The 16,479-nt window shown below is 47.0% G+C and overlaps 1 protein-coding gene across 10 annotated transcripts in view; it reads left to right on the top strand.

The window, feature by feature from the left end:
* Positions 1-16,479, top strand: part of DAZAP1 (DAZ associated protein 1) — a 585,407-nt gene that overhangs the window by 355,021 nt on the left and 213,907 nt on the right. For all 10 annotated transcript variants that reach the window (XM_085638285.1, XM_085638289.1, XM_085638284.1 and 7 more), the window contains exon 9: positions 4,814-4,846. In XM_085638285.1, coding sequence (XP_085494411.1) covers positions 4,814-4,846 — 33 coding nt within the window. The remainder of the gene's footprint in view (positions 1-4,813; positions 4,847-16,479) is intronic.

Raw genomic sequence — 16,479 nt, 5'->3', positions numbered from 1 at the left:
CTAGTGTCTAGCTGGTTTTTCGACTTAGTTGGCCTGAGATCCTGCCATTCAGGGTCTCAGGCTGTCTGCTCTCTCTTTAAAATGGATTCCATGTACCCTAGGTACATTCCCAATTGGTAAGGATCACCTTATTGGACCCTGTACAGTGTACCCTAGGTACCCAGGGCATAGGTGTACCCTAGGCCTCCCAGGGGCTGCAGCATGTATTATGCCACCCCTGGTCTGGCCTTCCAATCAGACACAACTGGCTGATCACTCAGCTGGGGCAAGGTCGTGTAATCACCCCTTGCTTAGGTGTAGTATTCCTATACCTACCTTATATATAGACACATGTGTACCTATCAGTCACTCCTATGGCAGGCCTTAACAATCCTGGAGGCAGAGTGCTTGGTAACATGTGAGATGGTGCTCTAGCATGAGCTGAGCCTGTCTGCAGCTTTCGGAACCATGTCCTTATAGCTGTTCTATGATATAGCCTACCATATACTCTTAAAGTGCCTTATAATCTTAAACGGTTATGGTAACTATGGTTGGGCTGTATCAAAACATGTCGTGTAAGGTGTCTAACACTTTGGAATAATACCCCCATACCATTTCTGGTGATGAGGATATTATTCCTCCCTTCTAGAGGGAGAGACATGTTAAAATCATACTTTGCTGTGTAACCTCTGACCAAAGCCTCAGCATCACAAAATGGATGCTGCTGCCACGACACAAGTCTGACCTCCTGCAGCTGGGAGTGATCCCAGCCAGGGAGGCCTGGACAATAGGTTTCCTGCTTGGGGAGGTGCTAGCACCTCCCCAGACAGCCTTTAGTGTATTGGGGCAGGGTGGGCTGAAAGGAATGAGACATGCCTGGGGCACACAAGGTGTTCCTTGCATAGTCCAGTTCAAACCGGCGCTGGGGCACTCCAGCCCCAGCTCTGGCGCGAAACTGGACAAAGGGAAGTGGGTGTAACCACCCCCTCCCAGGTCCCACCCATAAGGCGTGACCTAGCAGGTATCCCAGCCCCCCAGATTAGTATAAGAGTGGGAGTTGGGCCTCAAGACTTTAGATTATCCTGAACCTGCAAAACTGAACAGAAACTCTGGACCTTCGACATTCGACGAAAGAAGAAGACTGAAGAATCTCCCTTGTAGCCAAGGAGTGGCTACCCTGTGCAAACAGGCACCATCAAGTGACTACCCTTTGCTTTGTGAAACGTTCGACGAGGAACCGACTGCAGAGCCCGACCAGAGCCTTGATTTCCAGACTTCTCCGACCCTCATCCACATCTGCAGCAGAGCTGAGATCCGTGGAGGCGACGAGCGACGTGGGACCGGCTACCTGGGAAAAGTGGCTAGTAACTTACAGCGCAGCTTCTGAGGTACCCTCGAAGTTGTGCACCGGGGATTGAGAAGCCCCAACCCCAAGCACCATCTGCACCGAAGACCAGCCCCCCACACTCCACGAGTCCTGCGTGGGGCCCTTCAGCATTTTCCTGCTTGCCGCGTCTGTCCGGTTGCTTGCCCGCTGGCTAGTGGCCTTTGTGACGACGCTCCCTAAAATCTTCTGCGCTGGTTTGGCTCCTCCAGACTGGCTCCCGCTTCTCTGCAAAGAAGAAGCACCCCAGACCTTCCTGGTCTGCACCAGAAGCAAGTCCCTTGTTCTTCGTGGGTTCCGCTTGCCAAGGCTTGGTGAGTCCTAGTCCAACTTCGACGCCGCCGACAGCAAGAGCCTTCGTGGGACAGCTCGCCTCCTGGTCCTGGTCGTCCTCGACGCTTCCTGGTCCTCCTGGCTCCAGCGACAAGCTTCACCTTCCCCTGCAACTCTTCACGACATCGCCTGGTTCCTTCCTGGTTCCACGTGGTCACTGGCTAGTGACCTTGACTCTGTCCCCTCTGCTTGCAGGTTTCTTCTCTTCTTGATCCCAGGCTTGGGATCCACCGGACACTCTCCCCTGACTGCCTGTCAGCATCTTTCTTCAGGCATCCATAGGAGTCGACGACGAAAACGACGCATCTTCACCCCTATGCACCCGCAGCCTGTGGGCTAGGTAACTTGGGTACTCCGGTGCTCATCAGGATAGTGACTATCCTAGTGTCTAGTTTTCAAGTCTCAACTTCCTAGCTACTCCGGAAGTGTCCTAAATCTATCTATTTCTAAACTGTAACATTGCTATTGACTTTTACGCATTACGCGTGAGTGTTTCCACTCTGCACACGAATCCCGTGGGCCTCCCACTCCCTAACTAACGCTAGTGTAGTATTGCCCCAGCGATTCCCTAGGCCTAGGCCTATTCTATTTCCGTGACAGTGGTTCTTATACCACTTATTTAGTATATGGTTTGCGTGGCCCCTAGGGCCTAACTGTATTACTTACCTGTGTGACTTACTGTATGCATTAATAAGACTGTGTTGTACTTACCTCTAAACTCATAAAGAGTGCTGAGGGTTTGCTTAGAATAAATACACTTTATTTTATACATATAACTGTTGTGGTGTCCTTTCATTTGGTATTCAAGGGATTATATATGGTATCACAGCTGGCTTCACATGCCATTCAGAGTTTAGCCTAAGACTGCTCTTGTCCATGCTACCACTAGGATAGCTGGTCTATAAGGTTGACTTTACAACCAATCACCATAAGGGTATTTGGACTGATATAAGGTGTACACTATAACTAGTGACATCATACATCAGGCCAACTTCTCACACTATACATTCCAAGCCAGGACAACTTTAGCCTTTCTTTTTGCACCTAGCAAAATCTGGCCTCTCGTACTCTACCCTTAAGGTTTTCCTAGCAGCAATCTCACGATTCCGTCAAGATGGCTCTAACTCACTTTACTCGTCAAGAGTAATTCAACAATTTTTCAAGGGTCTTTTTCGAAGGTTTTCTCCGATACGTCGGCCACCTCCACCTTGGCATCTAAACATTGTATTGGCACAGCTCATGAAACCACCATTTGAGCCAATCCATAAGGTCAGTCTCAAATATGTTACTTGGAAGACTTCTCTACTCCTGGCTCTTACATACTCCCGCCGGGTCAGTGACTTGCAGAAGTTTACTACTAAACCACCTCTTCTTCAATTTACTAAAGACTCTGTCCTGCTCCGCACCAATCCGGCTTTATCCCCAAGGTGCCATGGGATTTCCACCTCCAATGAGCCAGTTGTTTTAAAAACATTTTTTCCAAATCCTCAAACTCCTGCAGAGAAAACGCTTCATTCTTCGGATGTCAAGAGATGTCTCAAATTTTACCTTCAGAGAACAGCTACTATTCGTAAGAATGACCCACTCTTTGTGGCCTACGGACGGATGCGAAAGGGTCATCCAGTCACCAAACAAACTATAGCACGCTGCATATCTTCTACTATTGCCTTTTGCCATCAACAAGCTGGAAAACCACTTACATCAACCGTTCTAGCGCATTCCTCCAGGAAGGTTTCTTCTTCTACTGCGCTATTTGCTGGGGTGCCTCTTCAATACATCTGCAGAGCTGCAACATGGTCCAGCAAACACACCTTTACGAGACACTGTCTGGATGCTGCAGACAACACGGACACGGCTGTGGGACAGGCAGTCCTTCGTAATATTTTTAAATAAGGTGAGCCTCTGATGCTTCCCTCCTCCTGTATACAATGTACATTTATTATTTATTTATGTATATATTATATTTTATATGCCTATAGTCTTTTGCACAGGGTATTGCTATTGCTTTGACTCTTATGTACCTTGTAATATTCTGATATCACTGCTCGCTACTCTTATTCAAGCATGTGAATCTATGAAAGACACCCCAATACTGGAAAAGAACAAAAGTTACTTACCTGTAAACTGTGGTTCTCCAGTATTGGTGTCTTTCATAGATTCACATGCGACCCACCCTCCTCCCCTCAGAGGCTCCAATCATGTATTTGACTATTATGTCACACTTGTGCTACGAAAATCTGAGGGCCTGAGCCTCTGGGGAGAAGGTTCTAGAGGGTGCGGACGCCTGATTGGCTGGATTTTGGACTAAAACATAATGACAGTAATATGTTATAGATGTGACAAGTTGTCTATCCATAAAAACTCTATGGTTTTACTTTATGCCTATTAGGCGTATGTTTTTACTACATTGCTATATTATGTACCGTGGGACTCCCACTTCGACAACGGGGAATATTCAAGCATGTGAATCTATGAAAGACACCAATACTGGAGAACCACAGTTTACAGGTAAGTAACTTTTGTTCTTCCCCATCTTCTATCCATATTCCCCACTCAGTGCCACAGCTGTTGGGCCGTAGAAATATGTAAGCTCTGTGTGCATTGTTTACCATTTCCTTGTTTATTATAAATGTATGAATCTTCCAATTTCCCAGATCCACCTTATCGATTACAGACTTGTGTATTGCTTGTTGCTATGTATGCTTGTGCTGGAAAACCTACTTAAATACGGGTGTATCTTTCTTTCTTAATGGATTACAGGTCAGGTCCCCACTGTTTTTAAGGTTGTGGCTCGCACAGTGCTATTCTAGTGCCCAGTTGTCTTAATATGATTAAAGACCAGTTTGGAAAATATTTCCGTAAAATAAGCATTTACTTCTGACACCCTAAGCTGCGGTGACTGCTGCTGATCATGTAACTGTGAACTGCGTATGTGATGACAAGTAGTGAGTTTAAAGTAGTGTCTCTTGTCTCTTAGTTGGGTGTTATTTAAAGCACCATGAAATTGAAAAGCTAAAAGAGCCAGCCCTACGGACAAGCAAAAGTATTTTCATAAGAGATGTTGGGGAAGTGATGAGGTGATCCTTAATTTACAGAATGGTTTCTGCTTTGTTCTAGGTATGTGGATGACTACAACCGGGCAGGCCATCAGTAAGTATATAGTCAATTTATTTCGTACTATGGTACTACCTCATTTGGGAAGTCTAGAATAAGCCATACCGACTTGTGACCTGAAATTATGATTTTTCCCTGTTGAGCACTGATGCCTATCTTTAGCGTGCAACTTTTAAAGGTGTGCTGTATTCCATGCAATAGATCTAGCTATGCATCCTTGGCAGACTCCCTCATAATGTCTGGCAACATTGACTTCTCACTAGGTGCATTGTTAGCTCTTCACTTTGCATATTCTGCTCTGTCACTCCCAAAGTTTGTAAGCAATGAGCATACAACATTGTTGTGCTCCCAACGCTTTGATGTGGTGTTTATCTACTTTTTACACCCAGGCTTTGTGATATTCTTTGATGAATTGGCTTACCACTTGTGACTCCACGTTCACATTCATTAATAGGGTTTTCTAACTCTTTGAATAGTTATACATTTTGCACACTATAAAACCAACAAGTGTAATTGGTGGGTAGTCCTATTCAATATTCAATCTGAATTCCCAAAGGAAGTTTTTTCCTTTTAAAGCATATACATTTATTAGACAATATATCACAAAAAAGGAAAATCTTTTAATGTAAGACTAAACGTAAATGTAAATCCGCACCTTGTGTATCCTAAAATGTCATGTACAGGCAGTTGGAACAGCGCTATCCACAGTTCTCTGGAGTTAAGCCTGCCCGGAAGGAGGCTGGGTTGTTTGACTTTAAAAAAGATTCTAATGATAACTAGGATTACTAGTACGTTTTCTTTCTCCTTGACACGGGCTTAATTGAGGGTCTTAAATAGAAAATTAATTGTAAGCGCATCCCAAATAATAATGGCCTTGTCATTGAGAAGAAACATTGAAAACAGAAACCGGATTTATCTGCCGAGCAGAGTGGATAATTAAGCCTGGCACAGATGTTTAATAGATGCAGGTCAGTTTATGATCATATTCATGCCTTGGTTTTACTGATATTAATGTATGTTCAATCTTTTTAGAAAATGTGCTAATAAGAAATGTAAAGAATAGAAACCATAATGCAAAAACATACAGCCCACTGTCAAGCAGTGTTGGATTTGATGTAAGGTTGTACATGGTAGCGTGTACATACATATAAAATTTGAATGTTCTAATCGCCTGATTCTGTGGTTGTCTCACTAACATGAAATGTAGGAGGAGCCACATAAGGGAAGTTGTCAACTGTTTGGTAAGGTCAATTTCTTTACCCTTTACTTGCTGAAGCAGGTGTGTTCCTCTGCTAGCTCCACGAGAATGCTTGGCAAACAGCTGATGGAGCTAGTCAACATTCCAAAAAGATCAGAACAAAGCATTCGATTGGGGAGCGTAGCCACAAAAATAATGTCCTTTCGATCAATCATAGGACAGCTCTAAAAAATGTTCTAAGAGGGAAGAGGGCTTTGTCTCCACCATGATCTTCTAGAAGGAGTCACACAATGCTAAATGCAGATTCTTCCTCTGAGTGAGATATTCTGTCAGTAGTATCAAGATCCTTTTCCATGTAATTTGTCACCCATAAACATCCTAGTTGCCTTCCAAGAAGTTTCCAAAAGTTCACAACAGCTTAGAGAAACATCCCTGTATCCATCCGGTCCGCTCCAATGCTGCTGCAGTTTTGGAAAGGTTTGAGGACTCACCTCTTTAAAGAAAACTACATCACAACTTGTTAAGTCTGCAACCCACGAACCTCTCGTATCACTTGTTGACTTTATGCTTGTTTCGTGTATCTTGCACGTTCTGATTAGTTGAGCTACAGTTACTTACAATAGTTAATAGAAAATAAACAATTTTTAATTTTACACTTCGATAGATTGAGTAGACTGCGATGTTTGCCAAGATTAGTAAAGAAAATAGATATTATACTCCATTATTTAGCTTTTGAGAGAAGATACTTACTGGAAAATATGAAAAAAGCATTTGTACATCTGATCTTATCATAGATGTAACATGAACCACTGTGGTACTCTTTCTTCAACTACTTCAACCTTCTGGTTGCGTATTGCATGGTTCTCTTCCAGTGGATACTCATGAATAGTCATAAGCACTGAATAATCCCCACCCACGTGTGGGGACCCCGGAGCATGTACCAAAAACAATTGTGTATGTTTACCTAAAAATGTACGGAGTACCTTCAAACATACATGTATACATATATAAACATGCAGCCTACCTAACTCAAATAAGCTAATATGTCAGTATTTGGGTTTTTCATTAAACAAACAATTCCGTATATCATTTCTGTACCAGAGAACATGCACTCCATTAATGTTCCAACTCAGCCCTTTATTTTCAGAGAAAAGGGCAAGTAATACCTGGTAATTAGCCCTTAGGCTGCATAGATGAACAAACATCACAGTAACAAATAACTACCTTTAAGAGTTCCCAGAACCTGGAAACCATGCCTTTAAGACCTCCAGGAGCCCCCTGCTCCCATCATGCACCACAGGTGACAGGTCAGTTCTTTTTTTCGCCTTCTGTGAGCATCCTGAAGCATTGAGCTCAACACTTTTAAAATTATTCTAGCCAGAAAGTGGTTAATTGAATCTTTTTTTTAATTTATTTACTTTTACACTTTTTTTGACTAGCGTCAAGTTTTAGGGGGTTTCTGACAATTTTGATAATCTTTTCTGTTAGAAATGCCAGCTTCTTTCAATAAATGCCCTTCCTGTGGGAAAAATTGCAAAATCAGACCCACACTGTCTGTATTGTTTGCTGACCATCCTCACACAATCCAGATTAGTGTTATTGCCAGCAGTTTTCCAGAAGAACACTTCGGGACAGAGAGAAGATAAAGCTGCATGCATTACTGGAGAGAGGAAAAGGACATTCAAAAGGTGGATTTGCAATCACTCATTCTTTTAAAGAGCCATCCTCTCAAAAAGACACAGATCTGAGGTAAAAACTGTCATTGTGCTTCTCCAGCATCGAGAAGATTCCCGATTGTTCACCTTCAGCATCGACGTCGGAAAAACAGGCAAGGCATGCTACAACGTCGAGGGGGAGATCGCAGTCGAAGTGGTTAGAGCCTCCATTGCCGAAACGGAAGTCGATGTCGAGGCATACTACTTCGGGCTCGAAGTATGTTGGCCCTGAAAAATCTAAGTCGATGTCAAAAAACACCCGCCAATGTCGAGACACCGATCGACGTCCAGATCGCCGCTGCAGTCACAGCTGGCACAGTCTGCATTGAGAGGGTCGACGTCGAGGACCCCACCGCAGTCATACAGGCAGTCGACGTCTAAGACTCTGCCACAGGCATAGAGGTCCCCGCGGTTCATGTCGAGGACATCGCCACAGTCACACAGGTGGGAGTCCTCAAAAACCTCACCGCAGAAGCAGTCGAACTCGAGAGTGGCACAATCTATGTTGCCGCAGCAGGTCACCTTTCGTCGAGAGAAGGAAATCCTACGGCGGCTATGGCGGAGGTGCTTGAAAGTCTGAGATCGATGTCTAGGTCCATTCGGTCGAGGGAAGTTTCTTCTCCTGGCATCAATATAGTGCAGATCATGCCGGAGGGATCTTCGGTCATGGAAAAGCAGATGCCTCCTGTTGACCTTTCGCCAAGGTGGCTAGAGAGTGTACAGCATTGGAGGGTTCCACCCAGAAGTCCTGGCTCGGACTACTCTCGAACATACTCGCCCTCCAGAGTATCTGCTGGTCCTCCACCTACTTTATCCAGGAGACCATCTCCACGCTGGTCCCCGAGGAGAGCTAGGTCTCCTCCAGCACACCATTCACAATACAGGACACCACAAAGGAGGTCTAGATCTCGCACTTCCTCCACTCCAAAGAGAAGTAGGCGAAGGTCCGCGTCATGGTCCCCGTCCTCAAGGTCATCAATGAGACTATTCACCAACCCTGTCTACTACGCCTCCAGCCAAAAAGGGGTAGGGCGGTTTTCAGGGCTGCGGGACTGTCTTAGGCCTCAGGGCTAGGGGTTGGGCGGTTTACAGGGCTGGGGGGCTGTCTTAGGGCTGGGGGGTGCTGTGGTAGGTGTCGGTGCTAGGGCTGAGGTAGAGTTGATTTTTATGGCTCAGGGTATTGGGTGGGTCTGGTTGCGAACCAGGTCATCAGCGCAGCTGCGGATGCATCGGTTTTGGCTGTCTATGGCTTTTCTCACTGCATTTGCGCCCGACGATCGGCCTAGCCAGTCAATATACTTACTGTCCTCCGGAGGACTGCAGAGGATGTGCCTTCCTGGCTGCTCCAGTCGATGACATTGGGACTATTAATGAGGTTCTATGCAGGGGGGTCAGCAAGTTGAACATCGATATGTCAGTACAGACTACCTCTTTATCGTATTTATTCGAAACCCTACACTAGAGATCCGCGGCAAGGCGTTTAATTCCTTTGGTTCTGGGTCTGCTTGAACCAGCGATGCAGACTTTGACTCCGGCTATAGTGGGTTTAGCCCTCCCACGTATATATGACTGAATCCATAGGGGGGTCCGATCAAAGGAACAGTGGATCCTGGTCCGGGGCCTTGTACTACTTTGTACTATAGACAAGATGATGTGCAACACATCTGCATCTTTCATGAAAGTGACACATCTGCATCTTTCATGAAAGTGGCTAGTGCTTCTGCTCTTCTGGGGAGGTATGACAGGTCTCTGTGGGACTCTTTAGCTAGCCCAAAGAAGACACACACCTGGTTGCGTCTCACTGGTCTGAAACCGGAAGCACAAAGAAGAATCGTAAATCTTCCCTTAATGGCACTTCTTTGTTCGGCACTCGTGCTGATGACAAGATGTCCAAAATGAAGTCGGAGCTGGACACTCTAAAAGCGTTCAGCCTTGAGAAAAGGAAGGATTTTCGTCGCAAGTACCGACCATATGACCGTTGGTATTTCCAACAGAGTTCAAACACCTGACTAGTCGATGCAACAGCCTCAACCCAGGTCACATTACCATCATGTAGACCGGGTCGAGGAAGGGGAGTTGCAAGACAAACACCTTCCACAGGGAAACAACCTGTGAAGCAATGAGCTCTGGCTTCCCCATCCCCGTTAGCTACTCCGGTGGAGGGGGGGTGGGGGGGACGGGGGTACTGAATATTGTGCAGATTAGTTATTTGCTTAGATTCAAATCCCCACCTTCATAAGTACCACCTCGAGAAACAGGTTTCCAACATCACCACTTGTTACAGGCGGAGGTGAAAATCCTACTACAGAAAGGCACTATGAAGCAGTCCCTTCTCTGCAACAAAGGCAGGGAGTTTATTCACGTTATTTTCTGGTACTTAGAGGTTCTATCCAAGAGTACAGACCAATACTCCACCTTAGGCTGTTGAACAAATTCATCCGCAAAGAGAAATTTCGAATATTGGCACTGCACTAAATCTTCCCTCAACTACACCAAAGGGATTGGATGTGCTCCATAGACCTGCATGACGCCTACTTTCACGTCCCAATTGTGAGAAGTTGTCTTGATGTATGATGTCACTAGTTCTAGTGTACACCCTGTATCAGTCCAAACAACCCTTATGGTGATTGGTTGTAAAGTCAACCTTATAGACCAGCTATCCTAGTGGTAGCATGGACAAGAGCAGTCTTAGGCTAAACTCTGAATGGCATGTGAAGCCAGCTGTTATACCATATATAATCCCTTGAATACCAAATGAAAGGACACCACAACAGATATATATATAAAATAAAGTGTATTTATTCTAGTCTAACCCTCAGCACTCTTTATGAGATTCGAGGTAAGTACAACAGTCTTATTCAAGCATACATTAAGTCACACAGGTAAGTAATACAGTTAGGCCCTAGGGGCCACGCAAACCATATACTAAAGAAGTGGTATAAGGACCACTGTCACGGAAATAGGATAGGCCTAGGCCTAGGGAATCGCTGGGGCTACACTACACTACCCAAGGTTAGGAAGTGGGAGGCCCACGGGATTCAGGTGCAGAGTGGAAACACTCGCGCGTAATGCGTATAATCGATAGAAATAGTACAGTTCTGAAATAAGCAGTTTTAGGACACTTCTGGTATAGCTAGAAAGTCGAGACTCGGAAACTAGACCCTAGGATAGTCAATACCCTTGTGAGCACCGGAGTACCCAAGTTACATAGCCCACGGGCTGCGGGTGCATAGGTGTGAACTTGCGTCGGGTTTCGTCGTGGACTTCTATGGATGCCTGAAGGAAAGTTGCTGACAGGCAGTCAGTGAAGAGTGTCCGGTGGATCCCAAGGCCGGGATCAAGAAGGAAGGATACCTGCAAGCAGAAGGGACAGAGTCAGGGTCACTAGCCAGTGACCACGTGGAACCAGGAAGGAACCAGGCGATGTCGGGAGATTGCAGGTGAAGAGGTGAAGCTTGTCGCAGCAGCCACGGGTACCAGGAGACGTCGAGGACGACCAGGACCTGGAGGCGAGCTGTCCCACGAAGGCTCTTGCTGTCGGAGGCGTCGAAGTCGAACTAGGACTCACCAAGCCTTGGCAAGCAGAACCCACGAAGAATGGAGGACTTGCTTCTGGTGCAGACCAGGCAGGTCTGGGGTGCTTCTCTTTTGCAGAGGAGCAGGGGCCAGTCTGGAGGAGCCAAACCAGCAGTGGAAGTTCAAAGGTGGGTCGTCGCAAAGGCCGCTAGCCAACGGGCAAGCAACCGGACAGAGGCGGCAAGCAGGAAAATGCAGAAGGGCCCCACGCAGGACTCGTGGAGTGTGGGGGGCTGATCTTCGGTGCAGATGGTGCTTGGGGTTGGGGCTTCTCAATCCCCGGGGCACAACTTCGAGGGTGCCTCAGAAGCTGCGCTGGAAGATACTCGCCACTTTTCCCAGGTAGCCGGTCGCACGTCTCTCGTCGCCTCCACGGATCTCAGCTCAGCTGTGGATGTGGATCAGGGTCGGAGAAGTCTGGAAGTCAAGGCTCTGGTCGGGCTCTGCAGTCGGTCCCTCGTAGAACTTCAGCAAAGCAAAGGGTAAGTCTCTTGATGGTGCCTGTTTGCACAGGGTAGCCACTCCTTGGCCACAAGGGAGATTCTTCAGTCGTCTTCTTTCGTCGAATGTCAAAGGTCCAGAGTTTCTGTTCAAGTTGCAGGTTCAGGATAATTTTATCTCCTGGGGCCCAGCTACCACTCTTGTACTAATCTGGGGGGCTGGGTTGCCTGCTAGGTCACGCCTTATGGGTGGGACCTGGGAGGGGGGTGGTTACACCCCCTTCCCTTTGTCCAGTTTCACGCCAGGACTGGGGCTGGAGTGCCCCAGCACCGGTTTGAACTGGACTATGCATGGGACACCTTGTGTGCCCCAGGCAGTGTCTCGTTTCTTTCATCCCTCCCTGCCCCAATACACTAAGGCCTGTCTGGGGTGGTGCTCGCACCTCCCAAGGCAGGAAACCTATTGTCCAAGCCTCCCGTGCCGGGATCACTCCCAGCAGCAGGAGGTCAGACTTGTGTTGTGGCAGCAGCATCAATTTTGGGGATGCTGGGGCTCTGGTTAACTTTAACCGGGTACGTAGGTTTCAACATGTCTTCTCCCTCTAGAAGGGAGGGATAATATCCTCATCCCCAGAAATGGGATGGGGGTATTATTCCAAAGTGTTAGACACCTTACACGACATGTTTTGATAAAGCCAAACCATAGTTACCATAACCGTTTAAGATTATAAGGCCCTTTAAGAGTATATGGTAGGCTATATCATAGAACAGCTATAAGGACATGGTTCCGAAAGCTGCAGACAGGCTCAGCTCATGCTAGAGCACCATCTCACATGTTAGCAAGCACTCTGCCTCCAGGATTGTTAAGGCCTGCCATAGGAGTGGCTGATAGGTACACATGTGTCTATATATAAGGTAGGTATAGGAATACTACACCTAAGCAAGGGGTGATTACACGACCTTGCCCCAGCTGAGTGATCAGCCAGTTGTGTCATAATGGAAGGCCAGGCCAGGGGTGGCATAATACATGCTGCAGCCCCTGGTAGGCCTAGGGTACACCTATGCCCTGGGTACCTAAGATACACTGTACATGGGCCAATAAGGTGATCCTATCCAATTGGGTTATGCACCTAAAGTACATAGTATTAATTTAGAGGGAGAACAGCAGGGCTGTGGGTCTGATTAGCAGGCCCACAGCCACATCTAAGTCGAAAACCAGTAAAGCAAAAGCAAAAAGTGGGGGTGAACATAGAAAGCAGACCCTACTCTCCTACACCAATTTCCAGAAAACATCAGAAATTCTCCAGCATTGGGGTGTCTTTCATAGATTCCCATGCTTGAATATTCCCCGTCGTAGAAGTGGTAGTCCCACGGTACATAACATAGCAATGTAGCAATAACACAACCATAGATTGGTAAGAAAAAACCATAGAGTAGCATTGAATCATAGAGTTTGTAGATAGAAAAAAACTTGTCACTTTTATAACATATTAGTCATTGTGAATAGTCCAAACTCCAGCCAATTGGGCGTTAGCACCCTCCAGAATGTTCTCCTCAGAGGCTCAGGCCCTCAGATTTTCTACCGCATCTCAAGTAGCGCGTTAACATTTCAAGTTCAAAGTCCTCCCGTTTGGGCTCGGATCAGCTCTCCGCACATTCTCAAAATGCATGGCAGTAGTAGCGGCTCTTCTTCGCAAACAGATCTTCATTTACCTGTACCTGGACGAATGGTTGCTGAAAAGCTTGTCACCCACTCTGCTTCAGAATTATCTCTTCTACTGCATGCAAGTGCTAAGCAAGCTGGGCCTACAAATCAACTACAAGAAGTTGATCTTCAATCCTACCCAAAAGATTCACTACCTAGGGGTTTCTCTGGATACCGCAGGAGCAAGCGTATCTTTCGGAGGAGAGGTTATCCTCAATCCCAAAAAGTGCTGCAATCTCCTCCGTTCTCATCATCCCACAGTCAGTCAAGAGTCCTCACTTTTGGGCTTGATGCCTTACTGCATCGTCATCGTCCCAAACGCCAGACTGCACATGGGTCCTGGACAGCAGTCTCTAGAGGACCGGTGGTTGCAAATATCAGATCGCTGGGAGGACCTTGTTCTTCTCCCATAGTCCACCAAGGATTCCATCAAATGGTAGATGAAGCGATCACATCTGCTGAAGGGATTTCCTTTTCACCAGGACCTTCCAAGTCAATCGTCACGGATGCTTCCCTCCAAGGTTAGTGGGCTTATATGGGCCCTTTTCAAGTTCAAGGACTCTGGTCAGAGATAGAACAAGGGTACCACATCAACCTTTTAGAGCTGAGAGCGGTACATCTGGCACTCAAATCACTGTTCCCATCCTTCCGCTCACGTTCCCTGTTGATTCAGATAGACAACACCACAACAATATATTATCAGAACAAACGGAGGAGAACCAGGTCGAGACCTCTCTCGAGGCTCAGACCATCTGGAAATGGCTTATCGCAAGAAATCTGACCATTTCGGCAATTCATCTCCCAGGAACTCTCCACGTTCAGGCAGAGACTCTAAGCCGGGACTTCATTGAAGCTCACGACTGGGTGCTAAACAACATCGCGCAGGACCTCTTCCACCAATGGGGAGTTCCAGACATTGACTTGTTAGCAGACGCGGCAAACGTAAAATGCCCCATCTTAGCATCCAGGTTTCACCAACCAAGGTCCACGGGGAATGCGCTTTTGATAAAATTGTCTGACATTACTTTAGGCTTTTCCTCCAATTCCACTGATGCCCCTGGTGATCTACAAGTTATCCAGTATTGGGGTATCTTTCATAGATTCACATGCCTGAATCATTCCCCGTCGCCGAGGCGGGAGTCCCCGGTAAATAAAAAAGTAGTGCCAAAATGCTAGTAGTAGTAGGCCCAAAGAAAAGGCCAAAAGCCTGTATCTTAGCAGCCTATCTACCTCATTATGCAAAAAGAACCAAGAATTTGGTAACAACCAATCAGACACCAGCACCCTTCTAGAACCCTCTCAGCAGAGCCAGTTCTCCTCAGATTTTCACCGCACGTCATGTGGAAGGGAGTCTCCCTTAGTGCCTCTCAGTTTTCTTTCAACTTGCTTCAGCATGTCCGACAAGAAGGCTTTGTTTAAGTCCTGCAGGACCTGCACCAAGAAGAGAGTCCATGTTGATGATCAACATGTAGACTGCATCTACTGCCTCTACCCTAAACATGAGGCAAAAGATTGCAAGATTTGTCGCACCTTCCCTACAAAAACTCTCAGGGATAGGGAGGCGAGAGTGCTTTTGAGGCTTAAATCCTCTTCGGCTGAGGAGGATGACAAAGCCTCTACTTCTAGCAAGAGAGCTAGATCGCAGGACCGCTCTTCCAGCGAAGGGAAAGAAGCGTCAGAAATAGCATCATTCTACTTCTGATGCGCACTCTCCTCAGGATTCTACAGTCAAGACTACCACACAAACTGTGAGTAAAAGCCTTTCAAAAGCTTTGGCTTACTCTCAATCTTCAGTTTCTGTCACCTCGTCTGCTTCTTCATTGACACAAACCTTCACAACGACGGCACTTACCTCTTCTATTATGTCTACGAAGATTACTATCCTCACAAAGAAGCCCGCCGTCGAGGTGTCGTCGACGAAGTCAGCTGTACCGCCGTCGACGATTCCGCCATTGAAAAGCCTGTCGACTAAGAGCTCGTCGACTAAGAGCTCGTCGACGAAGATTCCATCGACGAAGAACCCGTCGACGTCGAGCCCGTCGACGACGGCTCCGTCGACGGCGATGGCACTGTCTACGATCCCGTCGACGATCCCGTCGACGATCCCGTCTATCACAGCCCCGTCGACGACGACCTCGTCGACGATGACCTCTACTCCAGTTTCCACCAGGACTTTTCAACTAAAGTCTTTTCAAAGGCAGGACATTTCACCGCTTACTCCCTCGCATCTCCTGGAAACTTATGTGCAGTGTGACGATGATGTGGACGACGAGGACGAAGGGCCCTTTGGGATTGCTCGCCATCCTTCGGAATTGCACATCAAATGTCAGGAGGACGATGATGATGAGGAAGATGACAATTATCAAGGGCATTACTATCCGGAAGACATAGTCGTTCCGCATCATAGACCCTGCTACACACAACCTCGTAGGAACGAGATGTCACATCTGCCTCCTACTTTAATACAAGACCTACAAGCCATGCTTGCAGATTATAAGCAGCGTTTTCCACCGCAGCCAAACGTTCCACAGGTTCCACAGACTGCGCCGCAGCCAGACCCATTGCCTCTGCCTGAGGGTCCAGCCCCAATGCCTTAACTGCCTGATCCTCCACAGGACCCGCATCAAGATACAACCTCTGAGGAGGAATACGAAGAGGGCGAGCTGCCAGACCCAGCAGACCCTTGGGATTCATATATAATCCCTATGCCTTCGCCACCTACCCCTCTACCATCTGATTCGCCTCCAGAAGATATAGGGGGGTTCCATAACCTTATGCAGCGAGCTGCGACCAGGTTCAACTTGCCGGTCACCATTGAGCAGTCTGACTGCTTTCTGCATGACTTTAAAGGAGAGTCAAGAAAGGTTACGAGAGCTATCCCTATCATTGACTATATTTGGAAAGAAGGGGTTAAAATCATGAAAAACCCGGCATCAGTACCAGCGGTGCTTCCACGGATTGACAAAAAATACCGTGCTCCAGCCGACAGTCCCTCTTGTCTCATTGGCCAACCGCGTCCAGACTCGGTTATATCT

This window comes from Triturus cristatus, chromosome 12, assembly GCF_964204655.1.
Source record: "Triturus cristatus chromosome 12, aTriCri1.1, whole genome shotgun sequence".
NCBI lineage: Eukaryota > Metazoa > Chordata > Amphibia > Caudata > Salamandridae > Triturus > Triturus cristatus.
Note: the sequence above shows the minus strand (reverse complement) of the source record. Positions and strands in the feature narration are given on the sequence as shown.